General features: G+C 31.9%; 1 protein-coding gene across 1 annotated transcript; it reads left to right on the forward strand.

Annotated features, from left to right (window-relative positions):
* Positions 1–8,546: 8,546 nt before the first annotated feature.
* On the forward strand, positions 8,547–22,179 carry LOC139484223 (uncharacterized). The gene is made up of 9 exons (XM_071267957.1): positions 8,547–9,071; positions 11,090–11,151; positions 11,711–11,773; positions 14,977–15,104; positions 16,441–16,486; positions 19,050–19,133; positions 20,668–20,761; positions 21,315–21,418; positions 22,078–22,179. Exons 1-9 carry the CDS (start codon positions 8,630–8,632, stop codon positions 22,177–22,179), a joined length of 1,125 nt encoding a protein of 374 aa, XP_071124058.1. The 5' UTR covers positions 8,547–8,629.
* Positions 22,180–25,533: the final 3,354 nt, after the last annotated feature.

Raw genomic sequence — 25,533 nt, forward strand, 5'->3', positions numbered from 1 at the left:
GAGTGCCAGGAGAAGACATAATTAGGCGCCATCCCAACAGCGGTCATTTATTTTATACATTAAATCCAGACATCAAAAATATGGCTGATTTACTATGCGGATATATATATATTTTTTTAAATAAAAGTGCACATATGCAGGTCAGTTTTTGGTCGATGCAGTCAAATAATTTTGTTGTATAATTCAGTCAGCATGAGGTATCAAATCTACTGAAATTTTGTTACGTATCAATATTTTGAATAAAAGGAGGACATAATGGCACCCTAAATTTTGTTGTTATCAGCTGGTTATTGTATTGCAATATTGCTATCCATTGTATTATACATTGAATCTTGACATAAAAAATATGGCTGAATTACTATGCGGGTATATATGGTATATAGATTTACACATGTAAGTGCACATATGGTCAGTTTTGGTTAAAGGGCTCAAAATATTTGTTGTTATCAGCTGGTTATTGTATTGCAATATTGCAATCCATTGTATTGTACATTGAATCCTAACACAAAACATATGGCTGATTTACTATACAGGTATATAACTATACAAATTAAAGTGTACATATGATTTTAGTTTTAGTTGATGCAGTCAAATAATGTTGTTGTACAAGTCAGCATGGTCAGCATGAGTTATCAAAACTACTGAAATTTTGTTACGTATCAATATTTTGAATTAAAGGAGGACATGCTGGCACCCTAAATTTATGCGAATACAAATTTGTTATTGTATAGCAATATTGTTGTCCATTGTAATATACAATGTACATTGAATCCTGACATAACAAATATGGCTGATTTACTATGTTGGTATATAGATTTACAAATTAAAGTGCACATATGGTCAGTTTTAGTTGATGCAGTCAAATAATTTTGTTGTACAAGTCAATATGAGGTATCAAAACTACTGAAATTTTGTTACGTATCAAAATTGTGAATAAAAGGAGGACATGCTGGCACCCTATTTATGCAAACAAAAAATTGTTATTGTATAGCAATATTGTTGTCCATTGTAATATAGAATGTACATTGAATCCTGACATAACAAATATGGCTGATTTACTATGCTGGTATATAGATTTACAAATTAAAGTGCCCATATGGTCAGTTTTAGTTGATGCAGTCATATAATTTTGTTGTACAAGTCAATATGAGGTATCAAAACTACTGAAAGTTTGTTACGTATCAAAATTGTGAATAACAGGAGGACATGCTGGCACCCTATTTATGCAAACAAAAAATTGTTATTGTATAGCAATATTGTTGTCCATTGTAATATAGAATGTACATTGAATCCTGACATAACAAATATGGCTGATTTACTATGCTGGTATATAGATTTACAAATTAAAGTGCCCATATGGTCAGTTTTAGTTGATGCAGTCATATAATTTTGTTGTACAAGTCAATATGAGGTATCAAAACTACCGAAATTTTGTTACGTATCAAAATTGTGAATAAAAGGAGGACATGCTGGCACCCTATTTATGCAAACAAAAAATTGTTATTGTATAGCAATATTGTTGTCCATTGTAATATACAATGAACATTGAATCCTGACATAACAAATATGGCTGATTTACTATGCTGGTATATAGATATACAAATTAAAGTGCCCATATGGTCAGTTTTAGTTGATGCAGTCAAATAATTTTGTTGTACAAGTCAATATGAGGTATCAAAACTACTGAAATTTTGTTACGTATCAAAATTGTGAATAAAAGGAGGACATGCTGGCACCCTATTTATGCAAACAAAAAATTGTTATTGTATAGCAATATTGTTGTCCATTGTAATATACAATGTACATTGAATCCTGACATAACACATATGGCTGATTTAATATGCTGGTATATAAATTTACAAATTAAAGTGCACATATGGTCAGTTTTAGTTGATGCAGTCAAATAATTTTGTTGTACAAGTCAATATGAGGTATCAAAACTACTGAAATTTTGTAACGTATCAAAATTGTGAATAAAAGGAGGACATGCTGGCACCCTATTTATGCGAACAAAAATTGGAAAAAATATGGCTGATTTGCTATGCGGGTATATAGATTTATAAAAAAAGTGCACACATGGTCAGTTTTGGTCAATACGGTCAAATCATTTAAGACTGTAGTTAGTTTTTTTAGTATTAGTTGTCACTTACATTCGTTCGGCTACTGTTTTCTTAAATGATTATGCTATGTGTATTGCTAAGCAGCTGTATTACGAATGGTTCAACTACCTGTCAGAAGTTATATTGTGCATTGCACAGACTTCGTTGCACAAAGAGAATTTAACGATAACATTATAAATAAGTTGTTACCGATATGCTTTTCTAGATTCATCTTTATTGAAGAACGCAAAATTTTGCCTATTTTGTTATAACTGATACTGGAATTCTTTTTTTACTTTGAAACATACCAATAAAGAGCGAATACTTATTTTTTATCACAAAACATGTATAGGCGGATTCATTTCTAACATGAATTTATCAGAATACAGAGATAAAGAAGCATCACCATGATGTGTTAATTAACAAAGTTCTAATGTTTATGCAACCAATGTGTTGCGATAACAGATTGTTAAACCGTTATAATTAATGATCTTCCTTGATTGTCTCCGCCTTGTTTATCATTTTTTGAGTTTTTTGTCTTGCTTTTTTCTCTCCTATAATATGTCAATGTAGACGAGGCCAATACCATAATAAGTGCCAGTGATCCAGTGCACACAGTATACAGGAAGACATTGTTCACTTTGTCTAAAACATAGAAATGAACCAGAAATCAATATTACAATCAATTTGATTGGCTGTATGGACGTAAAAATAATCGATATTTTGGAGCTATGACAAGTCGAAAATATAGCACTAAAGGACTGACGTTGTATAAAGTTGTGAATTATTAACTTATTAACTTTGGTAGAAACTTGTGAAAAAATTGTGGTCAGTTATGGTAATAAAATGTCTTTTTTATCAACTATCTCTTATGATGAATAAAAGTAGAAGGATGTTATACAAATTGGCTACCGTATTAAAATAGTTTTCATTGTAATAAACAGCATAATGTGAAATTGTTTGAAAAAACACCATGAGAGATGTTTATTTTCTTTTCGATATACAAATACAGAATGTAAAGTTAAGGAAATGTAGAATGACTGCCAATGAGACAACTATCGACCAAAGTTTAAATGAAATGGATGTAAACAATTAAAAACAGCTGTACGTTCTTCAACAACGAGATTTAATTACATTGTTGAACGTGTAATATAGGTTACCGTTATGAATAAGTTTGCTTAAATAATTAATAAGTTTAATTGGTTCATTTCTAAATTTCCGGTCTCGGTTTACCACTTAAACGTGATATTAAGTATGTGGTATATGCCGTTTTGAATAAGTTTTCTACATGTTGATCAAAACTTGCACACCAAATCTGTGTATCATTGAAAGTTACAAACGTCAAAGTAGCCAATTTGCACCGAGAAACCAATTTGCAACTATTCAGCATTTTTTTTTAAGACTGAACAATTTGTATTTTTATGATTGAAAATTAAACACGTGTTCAACATATATTAATATATTTAGATATTCACAGTGTATATCAATAGATGAATTAATCACTGGAAAAGGCAAAATCTACGGAAACGTCAACGTGCGATGTCCACAAAGTATCAACTTTTAAAAATGGGCAGATACAATATGTTATAAGCATCCGTTTCCTAAAATTTAGACGGTTACCATTGACTAGTGTCAAATTTTTCTAAATATTTGAAGATATAAAACAAACTATCTATTATTCAAATTTGCAGGATGTGATTTAAGCATGTAATTATGCAATTGTTGGTACTCCTTATTACAGAATCATAGATCGTTTGGAGGTCGGTTCAAACCCATTTTCTATGATGCATTATGTATTCAAATTTAAATAGTAGTTACAGTATAGTGAACAAGGAAACATCTACAAAACAAACACATAGTGGATTTGTTGGTCTGAATCATAATAATTCGTAGATGAAAAAACTGTCTCAATACATGCAATAGGTGCTATTAAGGTTCCCACGCGTTATATCTATTATTTTATACTCTTATTTGTGTGATACTTACATTCACATTAGTCTATTTCACTTGTTATGGTAGCATTGTCAAACAACAGGTTTACTAACTCATCGGTAAATACATGTGTAAGATATCGGTGTATTTACGCTAAATTAGGATGACTTAACTTTCTTTTTCGTTATTTCACGTTTTAATGACGTAAAATTCATTTACAATCGGATTTTAAGCGATTTAAAAACACTCAAGAATGAGCTAAAATAAGCAATAGCTGTAATGCAATTTCAATTTTGTATCCATAAATGATTGGTTGCTTACATATTGGAAAAAATACTAGAGCACAATCATGAAATCACGAAGTTTATTATTTTTTGTTCTAGCAACGGTCAAAATTTTTGTCTCAAAAATGCACGATGTTGGTTATGTTATATCCTGTTCGTCTTTGTTTAAACCAGTTGTAGACCTTAAATGTGATTAACCGTATTATCAAAACTGTTGACAAACATTTATCAGTTATAGTATTATATTTTATATTAATATAGCTTTTAAAACAATTAACGCCAAGCGATATTGGGCCGTTTGGCTTTAATTTAACATTGCGCTACTACTATTTCTTTTAGACATTTAAATGCACTGTTTGTTTTAAAATTTCTGTTTTTATATGATCATTATATTTATCACGCAAAGAATGAGAACAACAATGATAAAAACAGTTATGAATGATAGTCCGACCATAATATTGAGTAAAACCAATACCGTGATTTACGTATAACAATCGCCATAGTAGAAAAACAAGACATTTAAACCAGACAAGTAAGGGTCAGATTTGAGTAAATAAGATATGCTTAAGGATGTACTTATATGATGGTTCGGAATATGTGTCAGAAGCTCGAAATCCTTTGTGTTTTCCCAGACGATACAATGTAAAATATTTTGCCCAATAACACCCATTTATCTTTTTATGTAAGACTTAAGGGGTAGGCCTTGGTGTTAAAAATGCTTTCTTATATTTACATAATTGTAAAGGTAGGGGTCCGTGCATCATCTGCCAAAGCCCTAACGCAATTCACTGTTTCATTTTATGTTTACGGTATATTGAATATGACCAGTTTTGGGGTACCCTAAAAACGGTCGAAAACACTAGTAGGTAAAAATCATTGTGTGTTTTTGCACGTGTTATCATTAGAACCCCTGACTAACAAAATGCATAGAGAAAACATATTTTAAAGTAAATCTTAAACATCATGGTATTACAAATAACCTGAATGTAAAAACAAACGTTTTTTAATTATTGATACGTTGAAAAGTCTGGCCAGCTCAGATATCATTTTTTTTCAAACTTAGCCAGAAAAAAAAATATCGTTCAATTCCTGCAAAAACATGTTTAAACATTTATTGGTAAATAATCTTAAAAATGACAAACTTTAATCGAATTTGACCATTTGGAATTTTCAAAATCTTTTAGTTACCAAGGCACACGAAAAAAGAAGAATTTTGGGACAACATTCATTTTTCCCTTCCAAACATTCTACAGACTGTCTTTGCATTCTTTTTATGTGTACTAGTCAAAGGTGTACCGTCCCAATAATAATTTTTTTTAATTTTACAAAGAAAAATAGTAATATTCAGTATGAGACGAGTACCCTTGGGGCGAATTGACATCATTTTTTATCACAACTTATATTGGTTTCTCTCCCCAGACTACAAAATGCCCCTGTCATCAATAGCAGACGCTATCAGAATTCAAATGTAAGTACTATCTTTGTGTTAATTTAGATTATCTATTAGCACATGCTTGTACTATGATTGATGTTCAGGTCATATCTACCAGAATAGTGCCTTTATATTTGAAAATAACAAACACAAACAGTAAGTACGAACTCTGTATCAATGACTTAGCACTAAAACCATATAACTTCATTATTTAATCCATTTGTTCAAATCGAATTTCCAAAACTTCCATAATTTTTGTTCTAAATGATGCCACAACACACTATAGTCGTTGCTACAGAACTCCTCAGACTCGATCAGTTTATTGGTGTGTTTTAAGCATTTCGTGTATGAATGGTAATTTTCTACCTTTTCATCCACATCATTTAAAAAATATGTTCTTTAGTTTAATGCTTGGTGGTGTCAAACATTTGTTTGCATCATTCTCACAGCCAAAAGTAATCAACATAAATGCTTGATGACTGGTTAAAAGTAAAATCACAAAAATACTGAACTCAAAGGAAACTCCAATAGGAAAGTCCATAATCACATGATAAAATCAGATAGCAAAACACATCAAAAACGAATGGACAAGAAAACTGTCATATTCCTGACTTGTTATGTTAAAACGCACTAATGAATTTCAATACATGTGTAAGAGTTGTCTCCCATATGCCAGGTCTACCCCTTAATAGCTCATAAAATGTCATTTGTCCAAATTTTAGACGTTTTCTTGATTTTTGTCTTTCGATTTGAGCCCCAAGCAATACATTTGTACCAATGCAAATATAAGGTAAAAGATCCACCATATTTCAAAAATCAAATTTTTCGAAAAGAAGCCCCATGACCTATTAATATTTTTAGCTTATTTTGTTTTCAAACTAATGGTCTTCCGACTTACAGTATCAATTTTTAATTCTTAAGAATGTACTTAGGTGAGGTTTTGGAATAATTATAAGTGTCAAATGTTCGGACTCCTTGGTGTTTTTCCATACGATACAATGTAAAATATTTTGCCCCATAACACCTATTTATCTTTTAACATAAGACTTAACATCTCATAAAAGGTCATTTGACAAAATTTAAGCAGATTCTTGATTTTCTTTCTTTTGATTTGAGACCAAAATAATACCAATGCATATACAGGTATAAGGTGAAAGTCCGAGTCAGCCTTTTCCCGCCATATTTTATAAATCAAATATCTTGAAAATGAGCTCCATGACCTATCAATATTTTCGCTTATTTTGATCCTTTAATTATACTCTTCCGACTTAAAGTATCAATTTTGAATTCTTTATTTATTTAATTTTACTTAAGATCAACCATGTACATCCTTAATAAAGATGTAAGGTCATTTAAATGTGAACGAAATCAAATAGATTAATTTTAGTAAAAAAAAATGTAGCATTTCTCCGTCAGATTTACATGCATACTATGTACTTCATTTGTCGTTGAACAATAAAATTGACAGTTCTATATTTATTTTGTTTACTTTGACGTTAACTCAATAGTTAAATAACTAACATGTTTTAATGATCTAGGTTTTAAACATGGACTAATGGTTTTGTTTTAACTTGATAAAAATTTTGGAGACAATCAAAGACTTTTTGTTCAACCGAAATAATTGTCACAACCATTGTATTAGTTTAGTTTAAACATATTTATTTATAGTGAATTGGGAAACAAGTTTTGCAACTTTTATCATATATTTAGTACAAAATACAGCTATTTTGTATATCTAATAAAGGTTCTTTTTTCCAATCTGTATCACCTACCCTGTATCGCATACCCCGTATCGCATGGCTAAACCCGTATCACATACCCCGTATCGCATGGTAAAACCCGTATCGCATGGTAAAACCCGTATCGCATACCTTTTTTTTTTTTACATCTAGTCAGTTTTTTAGGTTTTTTTTGCTTAGAAAAAATTTCCAAAAAATAGGTCAATTTTTTGAATGACGTCATTGTTTTCATATTCTATGTGACGTCACGAACATTACGTTTTTACAACATATTTTTGGCACACTAAATGCAACTATAAAATATACAAAACACTCAAATAAATAGAATAATAAACAAAATATTTAAAACAACAGATTGTAAGGTAACCCAGGTGCTTCGTATAAATAATTGAGCAGTTTTTTTAAGGCTTTGAAACAAGAAAAAAGCAGAACTGAAGGTAACCCAGTGCTATGGATCAGAAAACAGTTCATATAATATAATACTCTTCTGTTGAAATATATGATAAAGCGTATAATACATGGCAAAATCCGTATCACATGCCGTATCACCCTCGACCAATATCATCCCTCGGGCCTAAAGGCCCTCGGGCTGATATTGATGTCTCGGGATGATACGACATATGATACGGATTTTGCCATGTATTATTCTCTATATATTAATCCCTTTTCACTTTGCAGGTGCGAGTGCTGCCTTGTAGTTGCATTAGCATTAGCCTGCACCTTTGTATTACATAATCTTCGTATTTACATCTTATATAAGTACTTTTGCATAAATCTCAATACCTGTTTCATTATCTGTACATTACATATGTCACCTATCCATATTGATCAAGTACGAAGAAAACAAATTCATAAAATATATATTGCGGATCCGTTCCTGTCATTATTTATTGAAAAAAACACTCAGGTTGGGTGTTTAAATTTCTAATTTGTATATTTTAACCTTATCAAGGAATTCGATAGTTTATATATATTGAGTGTTTATTGTTTAAAATGCAGATTCGTATCTTTAAAATTACAGTTACGTTTACAATATTGATATTTTTAATAAGCTAGCCATATGGTTCTTGTAAAAGTATATTACTCGAAGTTAAAAATAAGCCTAAAATCCACGGATGAATAAGGAAGTAGCCATTTGACAAAATGGCAGCTTGGGGAGCTTTACAGGAATACGTAGAACATAATGCTCATGACGAGACTGCAAGTAGTGATAAAAGCACTGTAGACACTTCTTCGACGGATACACATACAATACTAGGTAGGAATCGGTCGTTGAGGAACGTAGTTAAAGAACTACAGAGAACGTTTCATATGTATAAAGACACAATGGAAGAATTGATAGTAAAGCCTGTGATGTTTCTTGAGAAGCAAACTCACAATGATATATCCGCAGCCAAAGGTCAACTGAAAGAGTCTGAAGGAATTTTAAAACAAGCTGTTATATTACTGATAGATGGAGTTGAAACAATGAAGGAAGCAATGAATAAACACAGTCGTAAAATCGATGAATTGTGGAACTATGAAGAATGTTTGAGCGAATTATCATGTGACATTCTTTCTATAGACTTTCAAACAACGACACAAGGTAAATACTATAATTAAATTAGCATTGTCAATTTTGTGTTTAAATTACTACTGTATTCCCGATTGTATCTTAACCATAGCACCTTTAAAATCTATATTTCATTACAACTTTATTGCATGATTGGCTAAATACAGCGTGACAACAAAACCAATTAACAGCAAACACAGAAACCATACTTGGAAAGCAAGTGTCGGTAATAAACACATATGCATGAAGTAGTAAACATACTATTTAAGTATAAAAAGATACACAACACCAAATTGATCAGCAAGTTTTCATCCAGGTGACCATAGTATTAATTTATGTACTATTAATGTAAAAAGTATGCAAAATAAAGAAAAACGAAAAAAAGATATAGATTGGGTTAAATGCAATAAGTGTTCCATTGTCCTTTGACAAGAAACATATCTCAATGAAGAATTAAAGGCTAGTATGTAAAAGGGTACTGATTTATTAACTGCAGTTACTACGCCAAGTAAGGGGATAGCATTCGGTATTTAAAAATATGCAGATATTGAGGTTATTAATTAGATCTGCGATATTGACGGAAGGCTTACCTTATTAAATGTGAAAATGGACAATGTCATTGTGTCTCAAGTTTGTCTTTACGCGCCAAATTAGAGAACAGATAGAAATTCTTTGTTCAAGAAAGTAAAAAAAATTATAGAAGAAAATGCTATAGACATTACTCTGATTGCCAATGATTGCAATGAAGCGTTAAAAATTTAAGATAGGAAAATCGTAAATAAAAATCGAAATTAGGAACAAAACTATTCTTTACTGTAAAATAAAATCGAAATTATCAATGGAGAAACCAAAAAAAGAGAAAAGAGAATTATAACACTTTACGACACTATAAGGTAAACAATTAAATGAAGATGAAACAATAACAAATCATATAATACGATTACAGTTACAATTGGACACACTTAAAGAAAGGCAAGCAAAGTGGGCTCAAATAAGATCAAGAGAAAAATAATAGAACTGGACGAAGACAAAAGAAAATAAATTAGGTTTAGAAAAACAGCTACAAGTTACAAAATCCATTAACAAACTCAGAAATGAAAAGAACGAGGTAACAACAAACCAAAAAAAAATTGTAAAAACAATAATAAATAAAACTATTATAAAGTATTATATACAACAAGGAATCCAGATAAACATCTCCTACATAAATATGTAGGCGATACTGTTATAGAACGGGAGATAAATGCAGAAGACTTTAAAATTTGTGACGGGGAAAAGATACTACAGATGAATTTACTAAATAAATGCTATTAACAAGATCACTTGGTCTAGATGGTTTAACATTAAAATGTAATAAAACGTTCTGGGAAAAATTAAAAACTGTATTAGTAAAAGTTTTACATTTGTTAATAAAGGACACAGGGAAAACCTTCTTTTATAAACTAAACAAATAGGTGTTCTTTCTTTATTCGTTTTAAAAAAATACCCATTTTCCTTAGATCCTTTTATCTTATGTTTTAGCACAGAGACTAAAACAGCTTTTTCATAAACTAATAAATAAAGAGCTAACCGAATATTTCAAAATACGTTTTATTGGATTTGATTTATTGCAAATCGAAGATATAATGCAAAATGCAGAATCAAACGAAATAGATTGAGCTATCGTATTTGTTGATTTTACAAAAGCTTTTGACTCGTCGGAATTGGAATTCATGTTAAGAGTTCTAAAGCATTTTGATTTTAATCAATCATACAACGTCATATCGTAGGTGGAAACACTAAATAAGGAAATACAGAAGTCTGTGATAAAATAATTGATGAGTATCTGACTAACCCTAAGCATCTCAAATGAACAAATAACATAAATAACACAAATATAAATACAAATGGTTAATTAAGGGGTGAGACATTTTCTTATCTAAACGTATCTCCACAAAACCGGTAATGATTTTAAGTAATTCGGACTGGTGAGCAAATGCATGTTACAGTACTTACAAATGATAAAGCAATATGACTGTTCTTTAGTGTTTACCTTAATTTCTCTATTTTAGTTCAAAATTTCATAGAACATCATGATGAGATTGGAAGATTTTACCATGTTGAAAATCAAAAGGTAAGATTTTAAGAAAAATGTACACTTTTCAGGTAATTCAAATAGGCAAGAACAAATATTTGGCATTGACATTGAATAATAATAGCGTTAAAGATGTGAAATACATGTCTTGTCAAGTAAGTTTGATAGTAAATATAACTGCAGACCTTGTATATTTGTTTTCACTTTTTCCTCTATTTACTGTACCCAAAACACTGTTTATATACATGTTATTAACACAATGAAAATATTTGTGAAGCATTTCGCCTCACTTTGTTTACAGGTCATGTCGTCCGAATGTTTGTACAATAAAAAGGTTGACATGAAATGAATTAGCAATTCTAGTACAAATTTAATGGGAGCATTCACGCATACAAACTTGTGTTTTAAACAATTTAAATAAGAATGTTTTCCAATCAACAATTTTGCAGTTCGTGAACCGTTGTTTCACTGTTCTTTCTTTTCACATTGTGCTCAAAATAAAAATAAAAATATGGTTTATTAAGTTTGTAATTAATTTCTAAATAACTATTAGTTATGATTACACTACACAACTAAAATGAGGTGGTCTTTATTTCAGAATACTGAAATTCAAAAGCCTGATAAATGCTACATTTGTAATGACATAATACGGGAAAACAGGGTAAGTTTATTAGATAACATTTTTAAAAGTATTATACTTGTATACTTGCGTCTTAGGAAGTGTTACTTTTCTGGAGTAACACATTCTCAATTTCGAACTAACACAAACCACAAATGGTTTTGAATTCCCTAATTACTTTGATTTCCATAAAATAGATTTTTATTGATACATGCAAATCATCGTATACCCTAGATTTCACCTTTACGTAGCATACATAGTATATCATTGATTGAATTTTACCATATGTCTTTTTTCTTTCCATACTGCTTCAAATCAGTAGTTGCTTGCAGTTGATAAACAAATCCTATTTACTCTAGTGTAACACAATTGCCAGTGAGACACCTTTCCACCTGATAACAAATAGAGGTTAGAGTCAAAAGAAACCGCATATTAAAAAAAAATTGATGCATATGATTCTATAACTTAATGAATAGTTTTCACTATAAAACTTATGTACATATACATTTTTCTGAAGAAAATTCATTCATTTGTCCACATTTTAAAAAAAGTTTGCTTTTTTTAAATGCTTGCTTCCAGAAAGCAATTCGCCGAAATAGTTTCCGTATGCAAGTAACCTTAGCGTAACCCTCTCGTAAAAATCCGGTGATCACAATACGCATTAATCTGTCATCAAAATAAACTTTTATCTGACTGTACATGTTATACAAATGCTCAATATCCATGTTTCTTTGGTGATTGTTTACTCTAACTACGGCTTTAAAACACGACACTTAATTAGTTGCCTTATTTTCACATCATTACAGGCTGAAACGAAACAAAATGACGATTATACGATATGTTTGCGTAAGAAATGATTCAATCTTGCACAGAAGTCTTAGTTTATGATATATATATATATATATATGCATTGGTGTAAAAGTTGAATAAACATGGTGTGTCACCAGTCACTCGTTTCATATGACTTTAACAACTACTAGTCACATTACGGCTTTCAGCTATGAGTAAAACCAATACTAACATAGTCAGCTATAAAACGCGTTGAAATGACAACAATTACTACAAAACAAATCCAACAAAAAAAAATAATGCTCCCTTTATGTACAAAAAAAAAGAACAAAAACAAATATGATATACATCAACAAATGACATCAACTGAATAACAGACTTCTGACTTGGCATTTGCTGAAGTTTTCAAAATTATTTAATTTATATGGATACTGGAAATTTGATTAAAAAAAAATATTGGAAAGTCTGATACAATTGCTTACAGTCCATGTTTTTTCTTGAAATAAATACGTTTAATACGTGCCCTAAACGTGTCTCGAACTTATCTATAACGTTTTCAACGTGCTTTTAGCGTTTGTATTACGTGCGTGTAGCGTACAGTTATACGCTAGACACACGCTTGAATTGGATGAAATTTTGTATATGCTGCATACAAATTTCCTCGAGTTGTAGCGTTCACCAAGCGTATAACTTTGTATTTCGACGTACTTCAAACGGATGCAACCCGCTTTTAACGATTGATTCCTCTGGCGTGCAACTAACGTATATCGACTTTGTCAATTTTCTCTGTACGTTTGGTGCACGCGCTGGGGCGTAGCTCCATATACGCTGTCACGCCATGGCGTGCACATCGTGGGGTCTAAAAAAATTATTTACGCCGGAAAATAAAATAAAATTTATACAAACGAGTAATAACGAAATATAAAATTTAACTTAACCAAGCAAATTAGAAAACGATACAGTATAACTATTTTAATAACGTCACAATTATATTTCAATATGTAAAATCAACTCTGACCGAAATCTTTTTTAATTTATTTGCGTGAATTTTCCGGTACTCAACGTAAAAAGCATAAAAAGCAACATAAACATGAGCAGTTCAAAGCGTGACAAGCCTAAATGGCAAACTTTAGACGATTTTTTCACTAAAAATCCTACTAACAGTACCAATAGTGATAGTCATGCAGAAACACAACCAGCAACAAATCAGGACAATATAGACTCTGAAACGTCACAAATTGACGATGTCAGAACTTAGCTTTAGCGCCACATCAGTGTCAATGTCAAAGACAGTACAAAAAAATCTGGGACCATCTTATCCAGATATTTCTTTGTTGAAAGATTCGACATCCTTAGGAAAAGATGTAAAATTACAACTTTTGACCGACAAATGGAAAGATGTCCACACCTTCAAATTTCCGACAAGGTATATTAACTCTATTTCAATAAAAAAAATATATAATGCGCTTCGTGGAACTAACAGGGCTGCAGGGGTTGTAAACCCACGTCTTTGTTTGGATATAAGGGTTGTAAATTTCGTACATAATTTTGGCAAAACATAACCAATTGACTTTTGTTCCATTTTTATCTCGCAACATTGGATCCGACCCTGAACAATTTAATGAATTACAGTAACCTTTATACAAGTTTGACTGTCCCTTTGGTATCTTTCGCCCCTCTTTTATACGTAAATTACGATAAGGGTAATCATGGTAATCTGAATTCCCTCTTTAAATTATTGTGATATTTTGAAAGGCTACTTCATATTGTTCTGTTTTGAAACCTTCCTGTCGAAATAAGGCGTCAACGCATTCAAGACTTCAAGAGAGAGGTTGAACGCTGGCGAGCTCGCTGTCGAATCCTACCTAGTGATAAAGTGCCGACAACACTGTGTCAAACGCTTGATATCGTTAATCCCGCATTGTATCCGTCTATTGATACAATTAATACTGTGTGTTCTTACAATGTCCGTTGCTAGTGCTACAGCTGAAAGGTTTGAAAACGTACATCCGTTCCACAATGAGAAATGACAGATTGTCAGCTTTGGGTTTAATGCACATCCACCGTGATTTTCAGGTAAACTTAGACAAGGCCATGAACGTTTTTGTTGCAGCTAAAAAACAAAGGGCAGATTTTTGATGTTTCTCAATAAAAAATTATTAAATACAGTCTTAATAATTTGCTATTCAAACCAATTTTAGGCCTTCAGAACGCACCATTTTGCGTCTAGCCAAAAAAACCTTGGAGGGGGGGGGGGCAATCCCCCCCTCCCCCACACTGGTTGGCGTGCACTTCAAAAGGACCCAGCTACGCCCCAGACGCTGGTCTATACGCCAATGTGTGACGCCGGCATAACTATACAACACTTTAATATGATTTGTTGGCAATTGATGATTTTAAGATTTAAACCTATTACCTTCAGGAAGATGTACAGATGATTTCTTACTTTTTTTCAGTTAATGCTAGGTATAAGCATGTCTTATCATTCTAACTGCTTCAGATGTTGTACATGCAATAAAAATCTTGACGGTAAACCATTTACCCTGTTTGAAGGCAATTTGTATTGTGTCGACGAATTTTATAGGTAAGAATCCAAAAGTTGATTTTCAATTTTAAAAACATTAAAATATAGGAAGATTTCTGAACAATCAAAATATCGAACCTTCGACGTTTACAGACCTCAGATTCAATTAATATTATTACATACCTATTTACATGCGATGATTATAGTATTATCATCCCTCATATTTTAAATTTTCAAAACCCTGTGACCATCGCGTCTATTATTACATAAAATTGAGAATGGGAATGAGGAATGTGCCAAAGAGACAACAACCCGACCATAGAGCTTACAACAGCAGAAGGTTACCAACAGGTATTCAATGCAACGAGGAATTCCCGCATCTGGAGGCGTCCTTCAGGTGGCCCCAAAACAAATATATACTAGTTCAGTGATAATGAACTTGGCTCCTGACTTGGGACAGGCGCAAAAATGCGACTCGGTTTAACATGTTTGTAAAATCTGAACCCTCCCCCTATACCTCAACGCAGTAAAATAAACGCATAACAAAACGCACATTGAAATTCAGTTCAAGAGAAGTCCGAATCTGATGTCAGAAGATGTAACCAAAGAAAATAAACAAAATACATGCCTTTCCGTAACGTTGTCACATGGCTTTCCGGCGTTGCTCGGTAAATTTCGTAAAATAAATCTCAATGGTACATATCCATTAGTAAATGGGACCACTGACGTAGCTATAAAAATGAACAGCGTGACGTAACGCCGTGTATAATGTAACTCTCACAACATTGAGAGCCAAATACGATCGATTCAGGTTTCTCTGTCTCTGGATATAAAACGTTTTATATGTGACTACCTTTAGGTTCTATCGAAGGTACATTAATATTTATTCTTCATTTGTTCATTACGTTAAAAATATGTCAAGTTCCCAAATTTCCATAAAATATTTTTACATAATGAATATGTTGCTTTCACCTTACACCTTGTGGTCGAATTTCTCTTACAATCGGAAGACTTGGACTAAGACCAGGAAACATTCGCTATCTACGTTCATATCCGTATATAGCTATTTCACACCATTAAGTTGTTCCCTGTACACCCTTCGGCTTCGTGTTAGGGTGTACTTTGATACTTGATATTTGATATGAATATTAATGTACATAAATTATAATATAATACTGTTGTTTTTCGCCTCTGTTGATGCATATGATATGTATGATAAAATGATTTCATATTGACTCTGTTACATTTGGCATCCGATGTCCGTAAACTTTTCACTTTTTTAACTTCTAGAGAATCATTTTCAATTGCATTTCTCGCTTTTGCCGTACCGGATGAAGCTAGAAAATCAATCTCGTTGAGATGATCAACGATAATCTAAAATTATTCTTTTTTGTAGAAATTTTCCTTTAAAATCTGTTTCCTGTGGTTCAAAGCTGCTACAGGTAACTTATAAAAGACTTTTGTTTTTATATTGCTATTGAACACCTTTCGTTTTCGTTGTTAATAAATAAATAATCTCATCATGGATACCAGAATTGAAATATATTTGCGCCAGACACACGCTTCCAGTTCAAACGAAACGTAAGTGACGCTCGAACCAAACAATGTTAAAGAGGCAAAATAAAGTATGACGTTGAAGAGTATTTAAAAGCACCATGATTCCGATAAAAAAAACCACCGGAATACAGCAACGGTTATCCATTCCTATGGAAGAAGATCCTTAATATTTCAAATTTTAAATTTTTGTAAACATTTTATTTATATTAACGAAGATATCAATGATAACTCATGTCAACATAGATGTCCTGCCTACTGGGCTGGTGATACCCTCGGGGAATTAAAAGAAACCCAACCAGCTGTGGCATCGACCCAGAGCTTGTAAATAAATAGATCAAATATACATGTACCAGGAATATATATATTAGCGCCAGTTGCGCGTTTCGACTACAAAAGACTCATCAGTGACGCTCGAATCTGAAAATGTAAAAATCCTACATCCCGTCGTCGTCGTGGGGGTTCTTGGCAGTGTCTATAAATATTCATCTTTTGGTTAAAGTTTTTGAAATTTAAATGTTTTTCTTAAAACATCCCGGATTTCTCCCAAACTTGGACAGAAGCTAATTTATCATCAAAAGATAGTATTCAAAAATAAATTTTATAAAAAAAATATCCAGTTTATCCGTATTTTACTTATAATTGATCTTAGTTTTTCTGTCAGTTAACATTACATTCACTCTGTTCTCAAAGTTTTAATCATTTTAAGAGCTTTCTTAAACTATCATGAATTTTTACCAAAATTTTACCGAAGCTTGTTTATGATTATAAGAAAGTATCCAGAAAGAAAATAAGTAAAAACAAATCCTGTTTATCCGTATTTTATCTGTGGATGAAGTTTTTAATATTTTGATAACTTTCTTTAAACTATCCTGGATTTCTACCAAACTTTGAAAAAAGGTTGTTTATTATCAGATGATGGAATCCGGCAGTTAATTTTAAAAATCTTTATTTTCGTATTTTAAATATATATGGACTTAGTTTTCTTCCAGTTAACATTGCATACAGGCTGCAGTTAAAGTTCTTAAAATATTTATTACATTCATAAAGGAGGCGAGAAACTGGGTTCCACGGAACCCTTACGAATTTTGTGATTGAACGGAGACTCTGAATGACCGTAGCAAATTTGAAATGTGATTTACGTTCATATTACACGAATTTGACTACATTTGAGGAAAAAAAAAAAGGCCGAAACAAGTGTCAAGCTTACAAAATTAGATATACATGCAGCGTTATCGTGAACACCGTTGATACTGTAGCCAAGCTTTAAAAAGTATGCATAATTGCATAGTATATACAGCTTTAAAAGAAATTAAGAATAAGATGCTCGAATAGTGTTTCCTCACTTGATGTTTTCTTCATATGCAATATATATATCTACTGATAACTAAGATGCAACAATTCACAAATTAAAAAAGTGCAACGTTATCAATGGCATTGGCAGATTAACGAATCTAATTCTGATGGATCAGATGAATTCACTAAACAATTATTGTAAGCAACATATACACATGTATGTCTCACTGATCTAGTTTTCCCTGAAAGTACACTAAGTGTTTAAATGATTGAACTTCCACTTTATCAAAAAGTACCTCGACCAACCCGAAGCGGGGCAAACGGACGGCCAAACGGACGGACATATGGACGAACGAATTGATGCACAGACAAAAAAATAAAGCCCATAAATGTGGCATAAAAATGAGTATATCAAAATTAGGAAAAAAGTCTTTAAAACATCTACGATCCTTTGTTTTCATGATACCATAGAGAACGAAAACGTTAATCAAAACAAATACATACCTAAGCCTCTTCATGGGAACCTTATATTTATAGAGAGATATTCACGCAATGAGCAGTGAATCTAACAACACAGAATACTGTCTAGGCTACCTGCATTGATGACGTCTAAATAACGTGCTCGACTGGAGTGCGTGAGGTTGTGGTGTCTTCCTCGTCAAGGTCTATTCAATAACTTTATGATTTACAATATCTACTTCTCCTCTTTGTACGCGACAATAAGGATTAAAAGCAGAGACTGGTAGGCTCGGAGTCATTATACAATGTTCGGTTTGTGGTACATGCCTTTCTGTGGATTATTACCTTGTTAACTAGCAGACTTAAAATCGGGCTAAGCGTGTCAATCTAGTGAATGGCAAAGTTAATTTTCATTAGGGACTCGCATGTTTGGTTTGAATACCTGGCATTGAGAAATGCTTACAAATCTAGTACATATACATCCAATTCATTCATTTGACTTTTGTACCTGTCATTGCTTGTAATAATAGTTTGTTCACCATCTTTAAGTGTTAATCTTATGACTGGAAAACCTACAGAAAGTCAAAGCGTTGTACTCTGATGTTGTCTTTTACATGAACATTTACTTTTTGTCACAGTACAGGTATAACAGTTTGTTCCTACTCTTAAATATGTTTTTTTGTTGTTTTATATCAGCAACGAAAGAAAAGTCGAGCCGTAAAAAACATCAGTTCACTGAAAATGGAAGGCATTGGTAATTTAAAGGATAATAAACCATCGGTAAGTGTATTAGAATAAAGAAACTTTGTTAACTTCCGGAGTTAAAGCTTTGTGGGTTTTCCTCTTTTAATGATAGAACATGAGCGCACACGCTGAAATGTCTCGACTTCTTTACTAATCATTGATAGTGTATTGATAGTCCTAAATATAAAGCTTTACTATAACTATCACTTAAACTAAACATGATTGAGAAAAACTAGGTCAAGGTCATAAAACCGAACAAGAAATACAGGTTAATCTTACAATCACACTATACACGAAATATACTTGACCGATTGCTTAAAGTTTTTGAGAAACAGACTTAATTGCTTTACATTATCATATCGGGGCCTTTTATAGCTGACTATGTGGCATGGGCTTTGTTCATTGTTGAAGGCCGTGCAATGACCTATAGTTGTTAATGTCTGTGTCATTTTGGTCTCTTGTTGACAGTTGTCTCCTTGGCAATCATACCACATCTTCTTGTTTACATTAACCAATAAAACCAATAATTGATCGATGAACCATGAAAATAGGGGCAAGGTCAGATAATCAATACCAGACAGATGTATACAGCTTACTATTATTCCATACATAAACTACAGTTGATCTATTGCTTACGGTGTAAGAAAAACAGACCAAAACCACAAAATTAAAACTGAGCAATGAACCGTGAAATGGAACCAAGGTCAATAAAACTAGTGAGACTGACATATACATCATAAAATGTGTCCATACACCACATATAATTGACCTGTTGCATACAGTATTATAAAAAAAAAGACCAGCACTCAAAAACATAACTTTCACCAATGGACCATGAAATGAGGTCAAGGCACCTTACAATACATCTAATATAGTATGTGACGCTATGATTTACAATGCGCCTTCTCCTCTTTGCACGCTACAAGAGGGATTAAGAGCAAAGATTGATAGGCTCGGAGTCATTATACAATGTTCTCGTAGGGTAACATGTCTTCCTGCAGACTTTTACCTTGTAAATAAGCAAATTTAAAATCCAGCTCAGTGGTCAATCTTGTGCAAGGAAATGTTATCTTTTTAATGGACGCACATGTTTGGTCTGGATATGCATTTACAAAAACTGGTATTGAGAACTGCTTACAAACACAGGCCCTACGTATAGACTATACACATGATAAATGCATCAAATTCATTGTGTGGACTTGTGAAACAGTCATTGTTTGTAATAATGATTTATTCACCAACTTGAAGTGTTAATTTATTCACGGGAAAACCGACCCAAAGAAAATTGGACTGACTGCTTTATACATTATTATTTGAACATATGTTGATGAATGTTTGAATGTTTAAATAAACATTTGTTACTTGTCTTCTTCTTTCAAATTCTGGCTGATTTTTGCGTTCAACATTATAAGCTAGACGATGAATATGTAGAACTTAACATTCGAATTATTGTTCAACTGAATAATCTTTGGAACACAAAAGATATCAAAATAAAACTTAAAATGCCATCACTTTATATATATTTGGTAGGCTTATTAATCTTTTGCTAAGTGTACATTTTATATTGTAGTCCAGAGCAGTTAAAAGAAGCGCCAATTCTAGATATTCAGTTTTTGCTCATGAAAAACCATTAAATCCTATACCCTCAAACAGTCCTAGAAAAAGTAAGTTATTACCTATATTATAACATAGCATGTAGAGTTTTATGCAATTGTAAACTGTAAATCATTTCGTAATGCATGATTATTTTTTTGCAAAAAAATGCGAAATTTTATCAGGCAATTAAACATGATAAACCAATCGCTCATGAAAAATATACATGTATCTCAGTCCATTGAAAACAAGTGTAGGCACATTTTATAAACCAGTTACATGCACTTTGTAACGCAATCATCAAATTAGTAATAATTCTATTGGTCATTATCGGTACAATCACGTATATGAAAATTGCGTCTTTTCTCGTCAAATAAGCCTGTTATCAACTTTTAAATAGCGAGAGCAAGTTATAAGTAAAAACTGTTGTGTCAGGTTGATATTCAAGATTATATACTTTTTAAATTAGTTTAAAACCATACACATAGTTCGTACCACAGAATCAACAAAAAGTCACTTAAATAAAATCAAGAAGTATAGCACTTTTGCATATAGTGCATTTATAATGTTCAAAATACTTATATATATGCGACATACTTTGGCTAACGTTCTTTTTATTTTCAGGTTCAAGTGGGTTTATAATTGGGAAAAGAATGCAATCTAGCAACTTTGCTATGTTCCCTTATGATATACCTGGTACCACAAGCTCACAGAAAATGATCGGAAATGTAGATTATAACTGCTTAGATATATATCCAATTTGTTTCAACCTGTTGTAGGGCATGGGTGTCATTTTAAAACTTCTTATAAGGCATAAGTTTTAACATCAATATATAATAGTTATTATGAGGATCATGTGTGATGAATAACGATTAGAAGAAGAATTTGTTAATGTGTGTTTATGTTTGATAAATTATAGAAAGACAATAGAAGCAATGTGTTGTGTAAATATCAATTAAGAAGAACATACAATAGATTTTAACCCCAGTCACATATCAATGTGCCTTTCAAAAGTCTAGAAAAAATAAGTGTATGTCTTGTGTCACATCTTTATATCTCCTTCAATGGAAACCATACAATTTTCTCAATAAACCCAGGTTTTTATCATAATGCCTTCTATTGTATGAGAACTAATTATGAATTCACTAATGGGTATCAATATCTATGGATATTTCTTATATGCGCTACTGCACATATTTTATATCATGGCCATATTATGAAACACAAGCCTTTCAAAAACCGTCAGAACCTTTAAGACTTTTAGCACATAGCTCTTGAGTATACAATCCGTACGATAATCTATCTTTCTAAAAACAAATTCAAGTAACCCGTTTTTTATTATACCTTTTTTATGTATGTGCCATACAAGAGTTGTATATTGTTTCAGTACAGAAGACAGCTTACGCCAATATCAAAATCCAAATCATCGAAGTCCAAGTTACAAGAACTCGGAGTAAAGCATACAGATAGAGGTTTGAATATTAATTAGTGTGTTTGTATTCAATCATGATAATATATCTAACAAACATGACGTAATCAAACATAAATGAAAAAGTATAAGAACTGAGGTGATCCGCCGAAAGCACTCCCAGTAAAAAGTGTTGTCAATTTCAAAGAGCAAAGGAATATTTCGGTATAATTGCGATTCAAATTTTCATTATCAATCAACATATAAGCTGATGCATACTACCTCTTATATCCCTTCATAACATCTCAGCTCTCGATAGACCACATTCCCCAATAATCGTTACGACAAGAAAGCCTACAGGTGCGTTTTTGGCAAGCGCATATAATTTTTACCATTCCGTAAAATCACTTTTAAAATGTTTGCATTACTGTGACAATACATCAGTTTACTATCAACGCATTTGTCATTTGTTGGTCGTGAATACTGTCGGTGGTATTATAAAGAATTCTTTGATTTGTTTGTGATTAATGGCTAAATATTGCTTGCTTGTTCGTAGTCAATCTAAATATTATAGTCCCTTAATATTATATAAACGAAATGTAAGACGCAAATCACAAAGCAAAAAATCTTAATAATTATTTACATGTATTTCTTAGGCAAAGGCATGGCAATGCAAGGGGTTCAAAGTGATCTTCGATCCCTCAGCGAAACTGGGCCACGAAAACCAGAGGATCTAAATCAGATTAGGTAATGTGTGAATTGATCAACAGTAATGAAAACTGTTGGGAATACTGTCTAATCGGAAATGTAAAAAAAAAATTTGAAATACTAAGGCTTTTCTACCTCAGGCATAGATTACCTTAGCTGTATTTGTCAAAACTTCTAGGAATTTTGGTCCTCAATGCTCTTCAACTTCGTACTTTATTTGACCTTTTTAACTCTTTTGGATTCGAGCGTCACTGATTAGTCTTTTGTAGACGAAACGCGCTTCTGGCGTATATACAAAATTTAGTCCTGGTATCTATGATGAGTTTTTTTTTCTTATTGATGATATCACATATATATCGGCCCAATTGTTTTAAACTGAACGGATATCTAAAACGCGACTGGTAATTACTTTCGAGTCCTTGTTAATTATAAAGCATATATGATGATAATGAGTTTATTTCTAACCAAAATATTAGGGACTAAGTATTATTAAATCCATAAAGTTGAACTACTACTAAACATACAGCCATACATCCTTTAACTTTCAAACTGTCATTGGTGATTAAATAAAAAATCCCAGGTTTTAATTGACCTTAACTTATACATCACTCCTACCGAGAGTGGATAAAAACCTATTAAAAGTACAAATGATTTTTTTTTTATGTTCATCGGGTCGTTTTTTATTAGCTATTTCATCGATGTTCCAAGATTTAATTTTACGCTGTATGAAAGTAAAATTGACTCAATCCTTTTTTTACAGGTCCCTATACAATGCTATATTTGCAATACTAAAAATTTGGATCGATTTAAAATTATTTGTTTTTTAATGTGTATTATAAATATTACATTTTATACGTTCTAACAGCTGACTCTAACAAAAGGGGAACGAAAGATACCAAAGGGACAGTCAAACTCATAAATCTAAAACAAACTGACAACGCCATGGCTAAAAATGAAAAAGACAAACAGAAAAACAATAGAACACATGACACAACATAGAAAACTAAACATGTTAAAATAATATTTCGTGGTAACGGTCAAAATAAACAGACAGTTATATGTAACGGATGTATACTTTCTTCTAAGGAACTGACAATAACTAAATTAAGTAAGTTGTTTGTTATTAGCTATCTGACATGATAACATTTCACCACTGACGTAGCACTTCGGCCGCATACAATTTAAGTTTTGTTTGAATTTTTACATGACTTAGGCGATACCGCAGCTGATGGACTACATAATTTCTTTGGTATTTCAGTAGTGAATTCCTAGACACTGACATGATTAACAAAATACCTTTCAAATATTGGCAATTTATAAATTTATAAATTATAAAGAAACTAAGATTTCAACTAGCTCAGGACTAGTTGACTTTATAATTTGGCTATAATTTTAAGTTTCTGATACATCCTTGGTTTTTAAAAAAATCAACTTTGAGAGTTCCTGATGCAGCAACCAATCGAATTTATATAGTGCTTTTTTTTTCATTTTGTATATCTATTGACGTAAGATCCCTTTCGAATTTTTTAAATTTTATTTTACGTTTCTGAGTTTTTGGATCTCGTTCATAAAAAAGGGGATTTTCAACATTATACAGTAAAATGTTTACGGTTCAAATATATGGCGGATTGGTTTTTTAATATATTAATTTTCTAATTCCTTTTTAAATCATTTCAGTGAGCCAAGATGTTTTTCACAACGACCAAAAACTTTGTAAGCTATTGAAGACTAACACACATTTAAGATTACAGCAGCTGTCAATTCATATTGAGCTTCAAAACGGAATTTACAAGACACCTAGCATTGATGTGGAATATTGCGTTTTACACTGATTGACATTGTTGTATGTGCACTTATAGACTGAGTATTAAGACTTATTAAATAACCATACAAACGCATGACCTTGTACAATTCAGAAATGAAAGTGTACAGCATCAACTGAATGAGTTCTCATATCTGTATATTTGATAACAATATCTTTTTCTGATCAGTATATTTTTTTATTTTTTTTCAAAATTAGAATCAATGGGAATATCGATACAATCAATATCTAAATGCTTTACCACAGTGATAAATTGATTACCGTTACAGTCATATGATGTTTCAAATTCAAATAAAAAAGTTTTAAATGTTTTCTTTTTTCTTTATTTACTAAAAGAGGGACGAAAGATACCAGAGGAACAGTCAAGGTTCACTTTAAAAACAAAATCGAATGCTAAAGATTTCATTATAAAACACATATATAAGCTGATTTTTTCATAACTAGTTTATTAATGTACTGCTATTAGTGTATTCCCGTACTCCAATTCTTTTACGTATTCAGTGACTTTAACCAGGGAGTTATACCGACATTAGACAATCCTAGTCAATTAAGATTGGAATCATGTACACCCGCACGAGCGGGGTTTGAACTCACAACATCGACTGGTTAGTGATTACAGTAGTTATTAATTAGATCAATTGGCTACCAAGGCCCCAAGAAGGTGTGATGTACATTACGTAAGTTTCGAAGTCATTAGACCATGATGGAGCGCGCTGGCTACAAAAATATCCATTGATATGAAATGTGTAGATACTATGTTAATTGTACATGATGTAATCACTTGGTTTTTTTGTAAAGTGCCTTACATTTAATTACCGTCGATGAAAGACAAAAGCAGCGTGGTATATTGAACTTTTTCTTCTGTTCCTTCTGATTATTTTGCTTTTTCTAACAAGATTTTTATG

The sequence above is a fragment of the Mytilus edulis genome, chromosome 8 (genome assembly GCF_963676685.1).
Source record: "Mytilus edulis chromosome 8, xbMytEdul2.2, whole genome shotgun sequence".
Lineage (NCBI taxonomy): Eukaryota > Metazoa > Mollusca > Bivalvia > Mytilida > Mytilidae > Mytilus > Mytilus edulis.

Excerpts from the sequence above, each read along its gene's own strand:
- LOC139484223 (XM_071267957.1), top strand. The coding sequence starts at position 8,630 with ATGGCAGCTTGGGGAGCTTTACAGGAATACGTAGAACATAATGCTCAT. Across the intron at positions 9,072-11,089 it reads CTTTCAAACAACGACACAAG|TTCAAAATTTCATAGAACAT; the intron begins GTAAATACTATA and ends TCTCTATTTTAG. Across the intron at positions 20,762-21,314 it reads CTCAAACAGTCCTAGAAAAA|GTTCAAGTGGGTTTATAATT; the intron begins GTAAGTTATTAC and ends TTTTATTTTCAG.